At 44.6% G+C, this 21,035-nt stretch overlaps 1 protein-coding gene across 1 annotated transcript; it reads right to left on the bottom strand.

The window, feature by feature from the left end:
* Positions 1-500: 500 nt before the first annotated feature.
* Positions 501-19,788, bottom strand: MDH1 (malate dehydrogenase 1). The gene is made up of 9 exons (XM_056567988.1): positions 19,633-19,788; positions 11,070-11,168; positions 10,890-10,986; positions 7,574-7,749; positions 5,579-5,701; positions 5,231-5,407; positions 2,847-2,960; positions 973-1,062; positions 501-819 (listed from the first exon to the last, which is right to left on the bottom strand). The coding sequence occupies exons 1-9, from the start codon at positions 19,633-19,635 to the stop codon at positions 694-696; spliced, it is 1,005 nt and encodes a 334-aa protein (XP_056423963.1). The 5' UTR covers positions 19,636-19,788; the 3' UTR covers positions 501-693.
* Between the last annotated feature and the right edge of the window lie 1,247 nt (positions 19,789-21,035).

The raw sequence follows: 21,035 nt of genomic DNA on the forward strand, positions 1-21,035 counted from the left end.
ATTTGAGAGAAATTCTGTGGGGAAATGAATTGTCGTCTAAAGAGATTTCTGAGCAATCCTAGTGCCGCCATATCAAGTTAAGGTGCAGAATGTTTCCTGTATTTGTCCTGGGGGACATATTGCACATTTTCGATCGTGTGAACATAGCCTTAGTCTTCATTCAGTCTATCCAAAAGATCCTGTGCAGAAACACTGAGGGAGATTTATCAAAACCTGTGCAGAGAAAAAGTTGCAGTTGCCCATAGCAACCAACTGGACCACTTTCATTTTTCAGAGGCCTAGTTAAAAATTAAAAGCGATCTGATTGGTTGCTATGGGCAACTGGGCAATTTTTTCTCTGGACAGGTTTCGATAAATCTCCACCGTTTGTATATGTCAGCATACTGTTTCGCCAATATGCATTGGAATAGTTGTAAACATGGCCTTACAATAAACACAAAGCCGGAAGTTATTTGCTTCCATCATTCATCAACAAAAACAGCATAAAACCAGACAGAAAAGATGTATTAACCCCATGAGGGATTTATTTTCTATTACTAGCAATGACAAACTAGTCACAGATACAAAACTAAACCAAGAGTGACTTCCAGGTGCTGAATAAAGGGTTGTAACATAAATAAGCACTTGATAAGTAAAAACTTAAAGACAACTTTTCACTTCGGGACTTAAGTGCGGTTTCGGATCAATCTGTAGTCATGCAATTGAGAGGAACTCAAAGGCAGTATCCTTTTCTTCTTGAAGTTCTTTGGCGGTTACATCCATCTTTCCACGGGAGAAATCATCAACTTTCAGGCCTTCAACTATTTTCCAGGTCTTGCCCTGTAGAAGATCAGAATAAAATAAAATTATTTTTATATATTATTTTTTCTCTTTCATTTTCTATATTATATTTAATCTGAGAAATTAAAATGGAATATGAACTCAAAGACCTACAGCATAGATTACGCATCCAAGAGTATCAGAGTATCGTACCTTGATAGTAACAGGGAATGAATACAGGAGATCATTAGGTACTCCGTAAGCATTTCCATCAGAGATCACACCCATGGAAACATATTCACCCTAAGAGGAAGCAAAAAGGTTAAAGAGGTTCAGCATGTTATCAATCTAGCTACAAAAACAGAAGACTAAATTCACACGGCAGAAATTCTGATATTCCACTAAGAAAAGCAGACTGGATTTCTCAGTTTTGCAGAATTCAGGGGAAATTCTAGCAGAATTTGTGCTTTCAAAACAGATTCCGCTTGAATTAACTTCAATGCAGCTCTGAACTGAATTCCGCAAAATGTAAAAGACACGTCTTAGAATTTTGTGGAATTTCTGCTGTTGAGTGGGACCGTGGAATCCCCATTGAAGACCATGTGCACTAAAAATTTGCGAAATTCTCTAGCTGAATTTTTCTGCGCAGCAAAATATGGCTTGTGTGACCCTACTCCTAAATAGATAAGAAAACTGCTCTACCACTAGTGAAAAATTCCCCGCTTAAGCTATGTTCATACAGGGGAATTTCCTAGGGGAATTCTGCCGAAAATTTCAGCTTGGAAATTCCATTGTGTCAACAATATGCAATTGGGAGATGCAGATCCAAGACAGGGCACTACTTCTCCTTAAATGGGTTTTCCCACCTACACATCACCTGTCTGAAGGATAGATGAGGTGTCTCATGGGTGGAGATCCAACTTCTGATATCCTCAATCACAAGAATCTTGAGGGACATTTACAGAGTGATGTGAAGTCAACTAATTCGGAGCACAAAAGTTGCGGTGATTGTTGCCGACGTGTGACATATTTAGCAAAGGGCTCACGGACTGATACATTTTGTTGATGCAACTTCTAAAAAAATTCTCAGATTTTGTGGAGACGTGTGACTTTGTGCGATAAGTCGCATATACTCTGAAAAGTCACACAAATATATAGGACAGGGCTAACTTGACCTGACAAACTTTCTGGGATCCAGCGACAATTTTGCAACATTCACAAAAAAAATATAACACTTTGTGCAGTGGTCACTGATTTACTAAGTGCTCTATAAGGGTAAAACAGAATAGAAACCTTTCTAAAGCGATTGTCACACGGACCAGTTGTGCGACTAAAAGAGAAAAGCTGCTAACAGCTTTCTAAACAGCTTGATAAATCCCCCTCCTTGTCTTTACCTGGTTGATTGCAGCAGCAGCTTGACATGACCAATGCTCTATACAACTCTGTGAACCTGTTAATAGCCAGCGCTCAACTATTCTTGTCCAACCACACAGAATTCAATGGAGCTGCAGTGCTCAGGTCTGATCAGCCCGCCATTTAACTGGGGAACTAGGGACCCCCCGGTCTTGTGTTCACTAAAGGTCCCAACCTATTCTGCAAGTGTGATGCCTGAAGGGAGTTTTCCCCACCAACAGCAAAGGGGATATCCAAGATCAAACACAGCACCACACTTATCCTATCCTAGGCGTTGTATTACAGATGAGCACCATTCATTTCAATGGAGCTCAGCTGCAATACCACATACAAACTGAAGACAAGAATGGCACTATTCCTCGAAGAAAGCAGCTATGGTTTTCGAATTCTGAAAAACTCCTTTAAGTCTGGTCAAGTCCATGGGTTCCTACACTAAAACTGTGTTTCCCAACCAGAGTGCCTCCAGCTGGTTAAAGTTGCTTTTGCAACCGCTGTAGGCACCCTCGTTGGGAAACCCTGCTCATATTCATTGTAGTTTGTATTTAACGTTTGTCTATTTAAATACAGATAATTCTAATCTTTGAACAGTCCGACAGACATGTAATCTAAGGGCATCACGGAACCTTTAAGAATTCAAAACTTTAACATAATCCAACAAGTCTGCCATTATTTACCTCTGGGGTTCCAAACCAGATGTCGTGCACATGATCACAGATGGCTTTGGCAGCAGACATCGCGCTGGATAACTTTCTTGCTGCAATCACAGCTGCACCGCGCTGCTGAACGGTCTAGAAAATAGAGCGAAAGACTGGATCTCGTAGAATATACTGCACGTCATAGAAAGTGAAAAATGTACATCTGTGCTGTGTTATTCATGTACATGACGTTCCTCAGCGATCCTTATCACGTACTACATTAGGCAACTTTTACCTTGAACTAAATCCATTAAGTAGTAAAATGCATATTCAGTATGAAAGATAAAGTGCTGATAAATAATCATAAGGCATGTTTACATCACGTTATCCCCAAATGATCAAGGGTTATATTGACAACCTGTTATGTACAGATGTATCCTGGGTCCTTCGAGTTTAATGGACCAGATGTAGTAAAACTAGTGACTGTTTGGTCCATTTTGCATGCACTTGTTTTTGGCTGTCCGGGCATGCTGGGAGTTGTAGTTTTGGAGGCACCCTGATTGGGAAACACTTCAGCCAAATTGCTCTTATTCTGCCCAAAAAAGTTAGAGAGTTACTGTCATGAAACTAACTTGACACGTTGATCAGCCATTAGTCAGGGAGGCGGGCAGCATTGCACTCTGCTCCCCTGATAGTCAATCTGTACATTTCTCGGCATAGACGTCAATCTCCCAGCCGGCCGGGAAGTGGAGGTCAATGCCACCCAGTTAGTAACTTAGCATCACGGCAGCTGTCAAAAATGAGACCCAGTGCAAGCAACCTTTATTGGGTCTGATAGACCGGTCAATAGTTCTTTTTAATGACAGCAACACTTTTTAATGAAAGTTAAATGCGAACGTATGTGTCAATTTTTGGATGGCAAAACTGGCCCAATCTTAAAAGGGGTATTCCCATCTCGAGTAGTTATCCTTTAACATGAAAGGGGATAACAAGCAGATTGGCAGGGGTCCGACCACGAAAACAAAAAGGGGTCAGTGTAGCCCCAAAGTAACAGAGCGACCAAGGCCCATAGAGAATAAAGCACTGACCACGTATTTAGTTAAAAATTTCCCTGCATTCTCGTGATCAATGGGGGTCCAAGTGGTTGGATCCACACCGAACAGCTTGTTATCCCCTGTTCTGTTAAGGAATAACAGTTTGAAATGGAAATACTCTATCCTCTTGGGGATACAGGGCGTACACTTAAATCCTGAATCCCTGATCCTTAAGGACTCCGGGCATACCTGTACGCCCTTGGTTTAACAGGTTTAAACCATTCACCGGTGGAGAACAGGTTAAACCCGGTGGGTCCCGGTTGCTACAGGGAGCCAAGACCCATGGCTGATGCCGGGCATGGGCGATCAGGCTGATGCCTGGCATTAACCCTTTAGATGCCACGATCAAAGTTTATTGTGGCATCTAAAGCGAAAGTAAAAATCCCTGCAGCTCAGCGGAGCTGATCGGGACTATCCCGACAAAATCACGATGTCCTGATCAGCTTAAACCTTTTTGGGGTTTCGCCACAGGTTATAATTATAAAATAAGTGATGTCATTACAAAGTACAATTGGTGACATAAAAAACAAGCCCTTATATGGGTCTGTATGTGGAAAATTGAAAGATCTGATTTTTATAAGGGAAGAAGGAAAAAACCTTAAGGTGAAAATAGGCTAGGGGTAAATATATACATCATGGGACCCCCATGATCTTGCACGCAGCACCCCGTTATAATCAGTCCCCAGAGCATGTTCGCTCCGGGTCTGATTACTGGCGATCACGGGGGCTGGAGCATTGGGACGTCACAGCTCCGCCCCCATGTGACGTCACCCTCCCATAGGCTTGCATTGAGGGGCATAGCGTGATGTCACATGGGGGCGGAGCCGTGACGTCCCAATGCTCCAGCCCCCGAGATAGCCAGTAATCAGACCCGGAGCGAACATGCTCTGGGGACTGATTATAACGGGGTGCTGCGTGCAAGATCATGGGGGTCCCCAGTGGCAGGACCCCCGCGATCAGGCATCTTATCCCCTAGATAAAGCATAGGGGATAAGATGTCCAAGCGCCGGAGTACCCCTTTAAAGTAGGTCTCACTGCTGAGAGCCCCACCAATCTCTAGACCAGCACTTTGAGGTCCGGGCATACTTTGAGTTGTAGATTTGCAACAGGTGGAGGCACCCACATTGGAAAACGCTGGTTTAGACATAGCCAGGTTGTGTTTCATTCCCCGGCTTGGTGCCTGCTCCGACTCCCTGCAGGAGAAGGGCTCCATAGACTATAATGGAGCCTGTGTATTTGCAAACCTGAAGCATTCTTTAGCTAGTATGTAGGTTTCTACCACAATAGTAGTAATTAAGAATATGCACAGTAAATCAGTATATTTCTTACAGAGATAAATCCTCCTTTTAGCCAGCTGTCATCCTTCACAGCTTCAGAGACAGAAACGTCCTTCCCCTGCAGATTCACAACAGCATGACTAACATCCGGATATTGGGTGGAGGAGTGATTGCCCCAAATGATCACATTCTTAACATCATTCGATGTCACGTTCAGACGGAGAGCAATCTGCAAGAAAAGAAAAACCCATCTTAAAGACGTATCGTCCCATCAGAATCCAAGAGTGTGAGTGGAGACCATAAACTTGTGGGGGTGAAGGAATAATTAGAAGGCTTATTATAAACTAGGGTATTAATCCAATCTTTCCTTCTCCTGCATGGTGTAGGAAGACAGACGTACCTGAGCTTTTGCTCTGTTGTGATCCAAACGGGTGAGACAGCTGAAGTTCTCTTTGGGGATGGATGGAGCAGACTTTAGTGCAGTTAAACAGTTTGTGTTTGCAGGATTTCCCACGACAATCACCTAAAATCCAGAAAAAGAATTAGAAATGGACTCCACCCATTTACTTAGAGGTTGGCCATGCTTTAAACCAGTATTCCTAAACCTTGTGGCTTTCCAGCTGTTGCAAAGCTACAACTCCCATCATGCCATGACAGCCTATGGCTGTCCGGGCACGATGTTTGTTATAATTATGCAAAAGCTGGACAGCCACAGCTCAGGAACATTACTATAACTACCACCACTTGTCCCATAATGACCTCTCATCACCTATTCAGAGGTTTGACAGCTGGGACTCCCATCTAACGAGAGTGCCATAACCCACTATTTGAAAGGTGCACTACTAACACCATCCCCAGTCCCATATAGGTATCCATGCACATTTAAGGTATTTGGAGATTTTCAGATTTCTACAACCCCCCCCCCCCCCCCCCCTTAATTTGTTTTGTAAGTTTTTTTTATATGTTAATTCTTGTATGTTTTTTTAGCAAATTACAGTGTAAGCTTTAGTACGCCACCTATTCCCCCCCCCCCCCCACCCCAGTAATCCAAGGGTTGACTTGCAAACTGGGTGTGTTCCGAAGGTTGGTCCCATACTTAAGATTGGAAACTGGGAAAGTTCGATGGTCGTTGGCCCGTCCTCCTATCTCCACACCCGGTGCCTGTGTAACCCCATGTTTGAATAAAGAAGCACGCTTGTCCTAGCATACCAAGTGCCGTGGTATTTTGTTCTTCTAGTCCTGGGGGGGGGGGGGTAGATTTATTAAAGCTGTCTATGTCCCACATCAATATAAATCAACCTACAGAGGGTTAGGCTGGTCTATTGTGCGCCCAATTTATCAAAGGGCGCACGGCTCTTGATAAATTCTGCGCACAGACTTCGTGATCTATGCTTTAGACTGTATTTAAACCTGCTCCAACATGGTCTGACATTTCGGCGTACTATCAGAAAAGTTGCTAAAGTCGCACATGTTTAGACTGACTTTCTGTGCGACAAATTTAGATGGATTTGATAGATCTCCCCCATAGAGTTTGAACTCTACACCGCAATTCTGCCACCTTCAGCAATAACAGAATGAGCATAAGGCTAGGTTCACACGGCAGAACTTCCTTGCTGGATTCCGCATTGGAATCCAGCGCTGAGATTCCGCTGCAGCACGTTAATTCTTTTTGCGGAGTCTGCACGGAATGCATACCCGTCTATGAGACGGCACATTCCTGTGCGATCCTAGTGTTGGAATCTTATGTCGGCGCCCCACAGTGTCTGGAATGTCCACAGTGCCTCCACACGGAAACCAAAAACTATACACTACCAACAAAATAGAACCAGATCATGTAAAATGACTTATTAACACACATGCAAAAAATACATACAATAAAATAGAGGATAAAATAAGGCACTACAAAAGCAGTCATAGAAGATGGGAGCAGGCAAGTGGTGTAGCCCTACATGGAGTACAGGGAATAACTGGTGTACCATAGAAAGTACAAATGTAAACATCTTCTGTGACTGCTATTGTAGTGCCTTATTTTATCCTCTATTATTTTTATTGTATGTATTTTTTGCATATGTGTTAATAAAAGTCATTTTACATGATCTGGTTCTATTTTGTTGGTAGTGTTATGTTATAGCGGACCAGCCGTGGTTTCTTTACTTAGTTGCTGTGTATGTGTGAATTAAACCAAAAACTATGTTGCGCCCTCTGTCTAGGCCTTATGTTAACTTCAATACATGGCAAATTAGTTTTTGCAGAGATAACCATAATTAAAATCCTATACGAGCTCATTGCCACAGCAAGCATATCGATTTCTACAAGCTCCTTTCATATACATGGGACAAGGGCTTACATTCCTTAAAAATAAAAAAAATAAGGGGGGGGGGGGGGGGGAAATCACCTTAACCGTCTTTTTTGAATATTTATCCAAAGCAGCACCCTGGGATTTAAAGATTTTGACGTTTGCCTTCAGCAAGTCCTTCCTCTCCATCCCCTCCCTCCTGGGCATGGAGCCCACCAGAATGGCAACATCCAAGTCCTTAAAGGCCACTTCTTCCTTGTCTGTAGCAATAACCTCTGTGGATAGAACACAAGACACAAATTGCTACAGGACATGTATAAAGACTTACCCAGAAGACTTCCTGACAATTTAGTGAGATTTTTGCTCATGAACACAAAAAAAAAAAATATAAAAATAATAGTTTAACACCTCCGTATGCAAATCCAGTCTTGTTATACAGTGTTTTTTTGCATTGGTTCAATGTAGACCCAGGGTGTATTCCCCTTGTAAGAGGGGCTAATGTGGGTCAACTCAAGTTACAGGGCAAACTGGCAATTCTACGAACAGAACAAGAACTTAAACGTTTCGCAATGATTAAATATCAGAGCCCAAGGGTGACTTCCATTACACATATACATGTAAGGTTTCCTTTAGGAAGTCGTCCTGACAGTAACTTGGCAAGACACCGTATAAAAAGAGCCTAAAGCTTCCAACAATGTAGGTGTTACAGATCCAGTAACCTATTGACTTGTAGTCACTGTAAACCAGGTCACTGTGTTTATCATCCAGTCTGCACATTACCCTTTGCCTGACAGATAACAGAAAGGGTAATTTAAACAACTACTGTCTAAAGCAGAATAATAGGTTAAAAATGGAGACAAATTCTTCTAAAACCAGAACATAAGTCATGTTTATTTAGACAAAACACACACACACACACACACCACTTTAAGACTATAAATAGCTTCCTTAATATAAGGATTACTGGCTCATGTCTCAATTTTAACATCAGTTTTGAGGGCTAGTTAATGTCATTGTTACATCTACCACATTAGTGAACCTATATTGTGGTCCATAAATGCAGGACCTCTACCCCAGCTTACAGTGCACAACTGCACTTGGGGTTGAGGATAATCTGCCATTTTAGACCACATCGGTGAATTTGTCTAATGTTTAAATTTTATGCATCCACACGTTTATCATGTGTAGGATGCCCTTGTGGTACTTGTGACCGTTTGCAGGCATCCTCCATTGTATGCATATTATGCTGGGGATCGCCCATAGCAACGAACCACAAGTGCAGGAACTCCACCCCAATATAGGGGCACAACTGCACTTGGGGGTTGAGTATCTCTTGCCATTGCAGACCACGCAATTGTAAGTTGTTTCATGTATAAATCACTTTAGTAGTTGTCTGAAATACCATTCCCTATATGCCCAATATTGTGTATTGTATTTTATTGACATCATGTGCATCATTTTCTTCTCTTTAAGGCCACAGAATCAGCAACAGTTCCGTAAGATAGAAGCCATCATGTGAACAGATCCTTTCTAGTGTAGAAGAGACTACATAGAACCGATGCAAACGTTAAAGCTTAACTGATGGTTCAGCAGCAGGATTTCTGTTACATTTCTGTACCATCTGAGCTAAAGAACTGTGCAAGACTGCATTCAATCTCTAGATTTTGTGGAAGTCCTACACAGGTCTATAGGACTTAGGCCAAATGTATAGACTGAATGTCGTAGTTTCGCACAAGTTTCCAGCTCGGACAGATGCATCATAATATATCCTGCCATCCTAGACATCACTGAAGGCAGTGGAGTACCCCTTTAGTGGGCTCTTCTAAGGAGAACTTGCCTGACATCGAGTCCAATGCAAACTTAAAAGGAGAACTCCAGAATATAAAAATTGTCCCCCATACTGCTGGCAGTAAAAAAAAATAAAGTTGTACTTACCTTCCTCCGCTCCTCCGGTAACCGGCTCCGGTCTCTACTGTGATCCTTTTCCTGGTTGCCGGTGGTCGGCGAGTCATATTGCGCTCACCCAATAAACGACCGCAGTGAAGTCCCGATATCGGCCGGCGATAGGGTGAGCGGCAGTGTGAGAACGCTTCAGGACACAAATTCTTCACTACACCGGCACCTGCTGCTGGGGCCGAAATCACACTGCCGCTCAGCCTATCGGGACTTCACTGTGATCGGCGATTGGCTGAGTGCAGTATGACTCACCGACCACCAGGAAGAGGATCGCGGCGGAGACCGGAGCCTGTTACCGGAGGCAGGTATGTACATCTTAAATTTTACTGCTGGCAGTATGGGGGACAATTTTTATATTCTGGAGTTCTCCTTTAAGTTTGCATAGGACTCGTGATGTCAAGCAAGTTCTCCTTAGAAGAGCCCATTAAAAGGGGTACTCCACTGCCTCAGCGTTCGGAACATTTTGTTCCGAACGCCAAGTGCGGGGCTCAAGACGTCAAGATGTCATGAGCCCCAGCACTCAGTTCGGTCGCTTATATTCGCCAACTGGCCGCAGAGATATCTAGTTCTGAAGTTCTGGGATTTCCAATAAGAATAAGAGCACTGAAGGAGTCTCCCACCAGCTGGCCACCTCTCGCTCCAGTAGTATGGCTCCTAAGCCTGCCCCTCCACTATGCATAGGATTCAACAAAACGTCCTAGTGACATGGAGTCCCACATCACGTGATCAAAGTGCTCTGTCAGAAGAGCTCATGTGCCGCTATGTTTTACTCAGTGCAGAATGTGAGAGCTGTCTAAAAAGACAGAGCGCCATGATCCCGTGATGTGTGACTCCACGTCACTAGGATGTTTTTGTTGAATCCAATACATATGCATAGTGGAGGGGCAGGCTTAGGAGCCATACTACGGGAGCTAGAGGCGGCCAGCCGGCAGGAGAGACACCTTCAGTGCTCTTATTCGAAATCCCGGAACTTCAGAACTAGATATCGCGGCTAGTTGGTAAAAATAAGTAAGTGACCCCTCGTTTGAATCATGTTCACCCACACTATAATCCAGTCTATTGGGTGAACAAGCTGACATTTTTCCTTTAAGGAAATACTATAATGTCAGAAAACTTTGGACAAGTCACAGACAGCATTTAGAACCCCACCAATCTCAACAAGCCAGGAGAAGTGCTCAGCCAAGTGCTTCCCTCTGTCTCCAGTTTACTGCGCTTTCCATTACGCTGCAGGAGACGGGCTCCATAGACTTATTATAGAATCCAGTAGGGACCTAAATGCCCAGACACTGACTGATCATAACTCCTGACATATCTGTGACATGTTATACTGTTATTTTGAAAAGGGTTAAGTTGAAAACTAACTATGTTCCCTATGAAACCAATAGAAGCACCTTTACTAGAAAGTTAGCCAGACACTACACTCATGGAGTCACATTGAGGAAAGCAAACACAAGCTCACCTGTCAGCAGAGGCAGCGCAGTGTCCTGAAGCTCCATGACCACACCATCCAATACTCCCATCATGGGGGTGATATCCAAAAGGACAAGTACAAGGGGCTGCAATCGACATCAGGACAAGGCTAAGTACATGTATAGCATATTAAATGAGAACTATGACAGGGGCTATTCTGCTCCATTACCTGGTCCTTTCCGAAGACATCGCCCTTAGCAATACCATAGAGCAGGGAATAGGCAATCTGACCAGCAGCTCCGGTCACCAGGACTCTGACGGGTTCAGGCTGCGGGAAAAACAGGAAGAACAGTCAGAATCAGAGCAGGAACATAAACAGGATGCTACATTTTCCATATTATAGGGAGAAGGAGTATAGAAATAAAATATTTAATTTTAAATATGAAGTCCAAAATTTTAATCAAACATCTTAAAAAAGACAAACCGTATAAAAAAGGCACAGAAACTCCAATGCATTGCGAACCAATTGGTTCTTAGACATGTCAATGAATTAAATCACATATTACATTTTTATTCTCTTTTTTTCTCTTTAAGAGTACCACTTTAACCCTATAAAGATCGCTTAGTTGTGTTGTCTTATGTTCAGTCTCCTGCATCGCTTATTGTGACATTACTGCACTATGCTGGAACAGGTATCAGATTACAGACCTTGCAGACTAAAGGAAGGTCACCTCAGCCAAAGACTGCAGGATCTCTCGGAACACCATCGTTCATAGCCAAATAATGTTATGGAAAACCTGGGAACTGGGCCAACTTTTGGCGCCCGCTTTGCCCAAAGGCGAGAGTTCTATAGAGAACCTGGTGACTCATTTCACAATCTACCCCCTTGGCCAAAATGGTATAATAGAACAACAGTCTAACTACATCGTTGTAACTACATCGCTTAAAATCAGTGTAACCCAACCAGTGTGCCTCCAGCTGTTACAAAAACTACAACTCCCAGCATGTCTGGACAGCCTTCCCCCCCTCCCCCCCCCCCCACTTTCAGACCCATTGAGGGCTTGTTTATTGAGCCTCCAATTGTACTATATTTCACCATAGATTTGGTGTAAGTTTAATGACTTAAATAAAAAGCCATTTTGTAATTTTTTGGGGGGCTTCTGTTTCTACGCTGTGCAATTTTCCATAATAATGACAGTATCTTTATTCTGTAGGTCTATACAACAACGATACCCAACTTATAGGTTAGATTTTGTTTTACTACTAGAGATGAGCGAACTTACAGTAAATTCGATTCGTCACGAACTTATCGGCTCGGCAGTTGATGACTTATCCTGCGTAAATTAGTTCAGCCTTCAGGTGCTCCGGTGGATACAGTCCTATGAAAGAGTCTCCTAGAACTGTATCCACCTTTTCCAGCCCATGGGAGCACCTGAAAGCTGAACTAATTTATGCAGGAAAAGTCATCAACTGCCGAGCCGAGAAGTTCGTGACGAATCGAATTTACTGTAAGTTCGCTCATCTCTATTTACTACAGAAGATTAACTTTTGTAAGAACACAAAAATGTGATCTTCTGACCCCTACAAGTTTTAATTTTTTTCTGGTATATGAAGGGACCAAAAATGTGCAATTCAGATTTTTTGTTTACATCATTGACCGTGTGTTTAAAGGGGTACTCCACCCCTAAACATCTTATCCCCTGAAGGATAGGGGATGACATGTCTGATCATGGGGGGTCCGGCCACTGGGACCCCCTGTGATCTCTGGGCATGCACCGTGGTGTTCTGAACACAGAAGCTTGGAGCTTCCGTCTTTGTCACATCATGCCATGCCCACTCCCATACATGTCTATGGGAGGGGGCGTGAGGGCTAGTACATGTGTCCCGCCTCCTCCCATAGACATGAATGGAATGGTGTGGTTGCCCATTATTCGGATGACTGGAGTGTCGTGCCGAAGATCGTGGGGGTCCCAGGGCCCAGACATCTAATCCCCTATTCTTTGGATACAGGATAAGATGTTTAGCAGCGGAGTACCCCTTTAATTAACAATGCGATACCAAATGTTTATATTTGTTTACATTCATTTTATTTGAGAAATGGGAAAATGTGTTGATTAAACTTATTAGGGAAGGGGGTTTATTCAAATGTATTACCTTACATTTTTTCGTTCCCCACAGCAGACTGTTACATGGAATCTTGATTGCATACACTGTTTAATGCTGTGCCATAGCACAGCATTGATCTGTGTAAGGGCTGGTTCACATCACGGGAGCACATACGGCAGGGGGAGCTAAAACCTTGCGCTCCCGTATGTAATTCATTTCAATGAGCCGGACGGAGTGAAACGTTCGGTCGGCTAATTTTTGCACCGGATGAGCTTTTTCCCCCGCACCTTTAAACCATGGTAAACCACAGTTTTAGGTCCGGTTCAAAAATGAGCCGACTGAACTTTTCACTCCGGCCGGCTCATTGAAATGAATTACATACGGGAGGGCAAGGTTTTAGCTCCCCCTGCCGTATGCGCTCCCGTATGGGAGAAAACGTGATGTGAACCCAGCCTTATATGTGCTCCATTAGTACAGGCTGCTGAGGCCTCCTGACGCAGTGGTCCTGATCACTTTCCTTAAGACAACCGACAACTTGTTAACCCATTTAGACACCGCAGTCAGCTTTCATCACGGTGCCTAAAGGGTTAATACCAGACATCACCCTAACGGCAGTCAGGACCAACCATGAAGCGCATCGAGCTCCTGAGCACGCTTCATAGACAGGGGCCGGCGCACCTTTACACCCTGCGTCCTTAAAGGGGTACTCCACTGCAACCCCCTTTTTTTATTTTTTTTTAATCAACTGGTGCCAGAAAGATAAATAGATTTGTAAGTTACTTCTATTAAGACATCTTAATCCTTACAGTATTTTTTTTTTTTAAATCAGAACATTTTTATTGAACATTTTGTAGTTTAGAAACAACCATCAATACAAACCAAACCCACAACCTTGCCCCCCCCCAAAAAAAATAAAAAAAAAACCTCCCCCCCCATCCTTACAGTACTTAGCTGCTGTATGATTCACAGGAAGTTCTTTTCCTTTTGAATTTCCTTTTTGCCTGACCACAGTGCTCTCTGCTGACACCTCTGTCCTTTTTAGAAATTGTCCAGAGCAGGAAAGGTTTTCTATGGGGGATTTTCTCCTACTCTGGACAGTTCCTAAAATGGACAGAGGTGTCAGCACAGAGCACTGTGGTAAGACAAAGGAAATTCAAAAAGAAAAGAATTTACTGTGGATCATACAGCAGCTGATAAGTACTGGAAGTATTAAAGGGGTTCTCCGATGCTTACACATCTTATCCCCTATCCAAAGGATAGGGGATAAAATGCCTGATCGTGGGAGTCCCGCAGCTGGGGACGCCCGTGATCTTGCACGCCGCACCCTGTTTGTAATCAGTCCCCGGAGCGTGTTCGCTCCGGGTCTGATTATGGGCGACTACAGGGCCGGCGGAGTGTGACGTCACGCCTCTGCCCCCGTGTGACGTCACGCTCCGCCCCTCAATGCAAGCCTACGGGAGGGGGTGTGATAGCTGTCCTTTGGATAGGGGATAAGATGTGTAAGCACCGGAGAACCCCTTTAAGAGGTTTTAATAGAAGTAATTTACAAATCTGTTTAATGTTCTGGAACCAGTTGATTTAAAAAAAAAAAAAAAAAAAAAATTAAAAATTTTTTTTTCAGGGGAGTACCCTAAGGACATACGTAGAAGCCTTAATTATGCATAGCTGATGTCACACCCTTTACAGAAGTCAGCGCCTGCTAAACTCCTCAAGAGGTCACTGCAAAGGGAAACTAATGGCACAGTTCTCTATAACAGTGTTTCCCAACCATGGTGTCTCCAGCTGTTGCAAAACTACAACTCCCAGCATGCCCGGACAGCCGTTGGCTGTCCGGGCATGCTGGGAGTTGTAGTTTTGCAACAGCTGGAGACACCCTGGTTGGGAAACACTGTTAGAGAACAAAAAGGACGGGAGACGTCAGGCTGGAGTGAAGGTCACCTCTACCGCCAGACACTGCATTGGAGGAAAGTTACATAATACTACATCATAACTGAGGAGAATATGTGATGGCCAGCCCTCTAGGGATGCGGACATGTCACTCACTCTTAAAATGGCCATACTATTTGGAGCTCTGCTACTAGGAACTGCAGTGTTGTAGTCTTCAAGTGAACCGGGCAACAATGTAGTTCCTTTCACCGCCACTTCTAAGTGTACATAACCAGCTCAACATCAGTGCTGGAATATACCACATGGGGTTAATCTGCAGATTATGAGACAAAATAGTAGGATATCTGTGCATATAGGTTTAGTTATAGTTGCTTTTAGAGATGAGTGAACTTACAGTAAATTCGATTCGTCACGAACTTTTCGGCTCGGCAGTTGATGACTTATCCTGCGCAAATTAGTTCAGCTTTCAGGTGCTCCGGTGGGCTGGAAAAGGTGGATACAGTCCTAGGAAAGAGTCTCCTAGGACTGTATCCACCTTTTCCAGCCCACGGGAGCACCGGAAAGCTGAACTAATTTATGCAGGATAAGTCATCAACTGCCGAGCCGAGAAGTTCGTGAAGAATCGAATTTACTGCAAGTTCACTCATCTCTAGTTGCTTTGTTAATAAAGAGTACGGACACATTCTAGGGAAATGCTGCAGATTTTCAGCAGTGGTGATTTGAGGACAAGCAAGCCAATATTGTGAAGACGATGTAATACTAAAAAAAAAAAAAAAAAAAATATATAATATATACATATCTATCTATATCTCAAATTTGCCATTACAAATTCCTACTTTTCCACTTAGAGTCGGTCCACACTGCTGAATTTCTGCCCAATAAATTCACTGTTTTCAATTGATTCTGCAGCACAGTTCACACAGCGAGATTTCCACGACAGAAGTTGTTCAAGAATTACAACCCGCCAATAGAATGAACACGTTCATTCTTTTAGCAGAATTCTACCCAGACTGCATTGCCGTTTATGGAGACTGAATGTGCACACGGTCCGACCGCCAACGTGTTTCGGCAGCGCCCAATGCAGAAGAGATTTCCATCTGGAATATCTCTAGGCAGAGATTCAGTAGTGTGGATGAGCCCTAAAAACAGAAAATCTGCAGCAGATCAGAAGAATTGACACATTAGATATTTAAAATCCCCACCACTATCCACAGTGGTTTGGTTTTTTTTCCCTGCAGCTTGTGACTGGGATTTTGGAAAGGTCATCTACTGTATTTTGCTGCTACTCTAAGGCTGTGTTCACATTCCAGAATGTCCTCCGGTTGCGTGCGGCATTACAACTTTGCTCCATTCACTTCAATGAAACAGAGATGCAATGCCACACACACACACACGTGACGACAGGTGTGGGGTTTCCCCCCCCCCCCCCCCAATTTCTGGATGACACCTTTAAAGGGGTACTCCGGTGCTAAAACATCTTATCCCCTATCCAAAGGACCCCCGTGATCTTCCACGTCGCACCCTGTTAGAATCAGCCCCCAGAGCGTGTTGGCTCCGGGTCTGATTACTGGCGATCACGGGGACGGAGCATAGTGACATCACAACTCTGCCCCCTCAATGCAAGCCTATGGGAGGGGGCGTGACAGGTGTCACGCCCCTCCAATAGACTTGCATTGAGGGGGCGGAGCGTGATGTAACATGGAGGCGGAGTACCCCTTTAAGACTGGAGGGTTAAAGGGGTACTGCAGTGGAATGTGTTTTTTTTTTTATAATACCAACTGGTGCCAGAAAGTGAAGCAGATTTGTAAATTACTTCTATTTAAAAATCTTAATTCTTCCAGTACTTAGCTGCTGTATAGTACAGAGGAAGTTCTTTTCAGTCTGACCACAGTGCTCTCTGCTAATACCTCTGTCCGTGTCAGGAACTGTTCAGAGCAGAAGAGAAGAGAGCACTGTGGACAGACAGAAGACCCCTTTCCTTGTGAACGTCAGGGGTCCATGAGGATGAGACACCCACATAATATATACCTCTTTTAGCACCTCTATGCCCACGGTAAAGAACACTTTAGTGAACTCAGAGCCCCAATAATTCACAACCCATTCCTGCAGCTAAGACAGTAAAATAAGGAAGCGCCTTTTTATTATTAGCCTCATATTGAGACAGGAGTCTAGATTTATTAGACTAGTGTACCCCAACCTGAGGCGTCCAGAAGTTGCAAAACTCCCAGCATGTAGTGGGGCCCACAGCAGTCATATACTTATCCCCTTTATCCTGGATGGGCAGAGATGTAGCTTGTAGCTTCAGGGCCCCATATGCCAATTATTGTACTGGTCTCTTATGGGGCAGAGGTGCTTTGGGGCCCCCTTAGGCACCAGGGCCCCAGTGCGACTGCTACATCTATGGCTACACCCCTGTGGATGGGTGATGTGTAGATTGGGTGATGACCCATTTAGGAATTTGCTAAAAGACACATTCATCATTTTACATGGTTGGGTGGACTCCCTCAGCGACAGCCTGGAAAGGGTCAGTAATTTAGGCCAAGTTCAAATCAGTGTCGTGCTCTGTTGTGAGGAGCTTTGTCGCCGAGTCTAAATTAATTGACTTTAGCAGTGAAGTGTGGATTTTTTTTTCTTCTGCTTATACAGTCGTGTCCGTTGTGCTCCAACCTGTTCAGTATATTATATTATATTACAAAGAATAGGGGATGTCTGATTTCAGGGACCGCCACTATCTCCATGCCGCTCCGGCGAACGTGATGTTACACCACGTCCCCTTCATTCATGTCTATGGGAGGGGACTTGTCACACGACTACAGCCGTTACGCCCACTCCCATAGACATGAGTGGAGGGGGCATGGCGTAACATCACGACCGTGGCCGCCCGAAGACGGCGTTCTGAACTAAATATTCAGAACGCCGGGGTGTCGGCACGGACATAGCAAAGATTTCCTTTCTACCTGACCACAGTGCTCTCTGCTGACACCTCTGTCCATTTTAGGAACTGTCCAGAGTAGGAGCAAATCCCCATAGCAAACCTCTCCTGCTCTGGACAGTTCCTGACATGGACAGAGGTGTCAGCAGAGAGCACTGTGGTCAGACCGAAAAGAAATTCAAAAAGAAAAGAACTTCCTGTGGATCATAACAGCAGCTGATAAGTACTGGAAGGATTAAGGTTTTTTCATAAAACTAATTTACAAATCTGTTTAAACTTTCTGGCACCAGTTGATATAAAAAATAAGAGTTTTTCAGTGGAGTACCCTTTAAATTTTTCACTGGTGTTCTCCTTTAAAGGGGTACTTCGGGTAGGGGGATAAGATGCTGGGGGCAGAGTACCCCTTTAACATTAAAAATTGCTTATTCATTCACTTATTTTATATTTATCCCACTTATTTAAAAATAAAATAAACCCAGATACCATTAATGTGCTGGTACCATTTAAGAAGGGAGCAAAAAGTTAAGCGCACCTCCTGGGCAGTAAAATCGTAGCTGGTAGTCGCTATTCACGTAAAGACCAGATGCTTCTCTCTAAGCCGCCCTCTATTATAACTACTAGACGATGAGGTACTAATCCTGTGGTGTTGTAATCTACAAGAGGGTTCAGGAGGAGGACATGGGCCCAAACCCAAGGGCACCACTGATCTGAGATAGGGCCACATGTCTGGGATGACCCTCCAGATGGTGCCAAACTACAACTCCTGGAGGTACACAACTCCTGGAGGTACACGGTTGGGAGACCACAGAAAACCTCCAGCTGACAGCTATGATGGGGACGCAGAATGGGATCTCCTGGGGATTGAATGTCACTTCAAGATGTGCTGCTGGTCCAGGAGTTCCATTTCTGCAACACCCAGAACTCCATAGTTTGGAGACCACAATTTCGGACACAAACCTAAAACGCATTGACTAGAATTGACTTGTGAACTTTGCTCTGAAGCTGCCGAGCGGTAAACATGTTTTTCTCCTTTGTAAGGACTGGCGATAGATCTAAGTTATATCCGTGACCCCTAACCTGCGGCAAAACTAAAAAAATTCCCAACGTGGGCATTGTGGGAGTTGTAGTTCTGCAACTGCTGAATGGTCACAGATTGGGGGAAACAATCCGAAGGCTGTCAGGGTATAATGGGAGTTGTAGTTGTGAACTAGAGAGCCACAGTTAGCTATATACACTAGTGTTGAAAAGCTGAACCATCTACCATAGTGGTCTCCAAACAGCAGACATCCTGCTGTTGCAAAACTACAACTCCCAGCATGCCCGGACAGCCAACGGCTGTCCGGGCATGCTGGGAGTTGTAGTTTTGCATTGACGACAGGCAAGCTGGCTGTAAAAAAAACTGCTATAGGGATATACTGATCCAGATATTGCACCTTGTCAAACTATATTAACCCTTGCACTGCAGGGCCACAAAAGGGACGTTCTAATTTTAGCCCAGAGCCCCATGTGCCCATGCATGGCATCTAGACTTTCCTCCACCACCACACCACCTGGCATCCTTTCGCACTGTATCCCTCCTCAGTCCAGTTCTTTAAGAGTTAAACAATGCACAAACACTTGACACTGCTAAAGTCATTCATTGTGTCCTATGTAATGTGCAGGTTCTATAGAAGGTTACACAAAGCTTCAGGGAACGAAGCCGCACTACTAGTCTCCTGGCAACCTGCCCAAATCTACACCTAGATGTACAAGTCATAATCCCAAGGTATAGGATAATGGAGGAACGAGCTGCATTATATATATATCATTATATAGAGCGCACTCCTATACAGATGGCTGCAGGCGGCGGCGGAGGGATCATACAAACCATGATGCTTGACAGGCAGCAGATGAAGCGGGCGGAGGGAGATGTGATTGCTTCAGAAGCTTCAGTCACACTGGCTGCGGGTCACCTTTACCAGCCGTTCTACAGCCGCAGACTCACGTGACTGACACACCCCCTCTGAGAATTTTTTTTTCTTTTCTTCTCAACGTGACAGGGTTCTGTAGTTTTTTCCCACGCGGACGTGTTAACGTTCTGAGAGTAAGAGGGCGAATACAGGACTACATTACCCGGCATGCTTAGAGGCGAGACGGATCATTCCGCCTCCGTCCTTTTGGAAGGAGGTGGATTGACGTCATTCTCGCGTTATGAAACGTGAATTAAGAGTAATGACATAATGGAGCGCGCAAAAAAAAAGTAAAAAATGTCCAGTTTTTTTTATTTATTTATTTATTGGCAGAGTACCTAGCATTGACTGGTCTTCTACCTAAACCCTGTGGGAGGAAAAAGGCAACAATGATGCTCTCGTCCTCATATCCTGACCTCATATTTTGTCCTCAGTGTATAGAGCCCCACGTGTCCTCCGTGTACAGAGCCCTACTTGTCCTCAGTGTATAGAGCCCTGCTTGTCCTCAGTGTACAGAGCCCTGCTTGTCCTCAGTGTACAGAGCACTGCTTGCCCTCAGTGTACAGAGCCCTGCCTGTCCTCAGTGTACAGAGCCCTGCCTGTCCTCAGTGTACAGAGCCCTGCCTGTCCTCAGTGTACAGAGCCCTGCCTGTCCTCAGTGTACAGAGCCCTGCTTGTCCTCAGTGTACAGAGCCCTGCTTGCCCTAAGTGTACAGAGCCCTGCTTGCCCTCAGTGTACAGAGCCCTGCTTGTCCTCAGTGCACAGAGCCCTGCTTGTCCTCAGTGCACAGAGCCCTGCTTGTCCTCAGTGTACAGAGCCCTGCTTGCCCTCAGTCTACAGAGCCCTGCTTGTCCTCAGTGTACAGAGCCCTGCTTGTCCTCAGTGTACAGAGCCCTGCTTGTCCTCAGTGTACAGAGCCCTGCTTGTCCTCCGTGTACAGAGCCCTGCTTGCCCTCAGTGCACAGAGCCCTGCTTGTCCTCAGTGCACAGAGCCCTGCTTGTCCTCAGTGTACAGAGCCCTGCTTGCCCTCAGTGTACAGAGCCCTGCTTGTCCTCAGTGTACAGAACCCTGCTTGTCCTCAGTGTACAGAACCCTGCTTGTCCTCAGTGTACAGAGCCCTGCTTGTCCTCAGTGTACAGAGCCCTGCTTGTCCTCAGTGTACAGAGCCCTGCTTGCCCTCAGTGTACAGAGCCATGCTTGTCCTCAGTGCACAGAGCCCTGCTTGTCTCCAGTGCACAGAGCCCTGCTTGTCCTCAGTGCACAGAGCCCTGCTTGTCCTCAGTGTACAGAGCCCTGCTTGCCCTCAGTGTACAGAGCCC

The sequence above is a fragment of the Hyla sarda genome, chromosome 3 (genome assembly GCF_029499605.1).
Source record: "Hyla sarda isolate aHylSar1 chromosome 3, aHylSar1.hap1, whole genome shotgun sequence".
NCBI classification, from domain to species: domain Eukaryota; kingdom Metazoa; phylum Chordata; class Amphibia; order Anura; family Hylidae; genus Hyla; species Hyla sarda.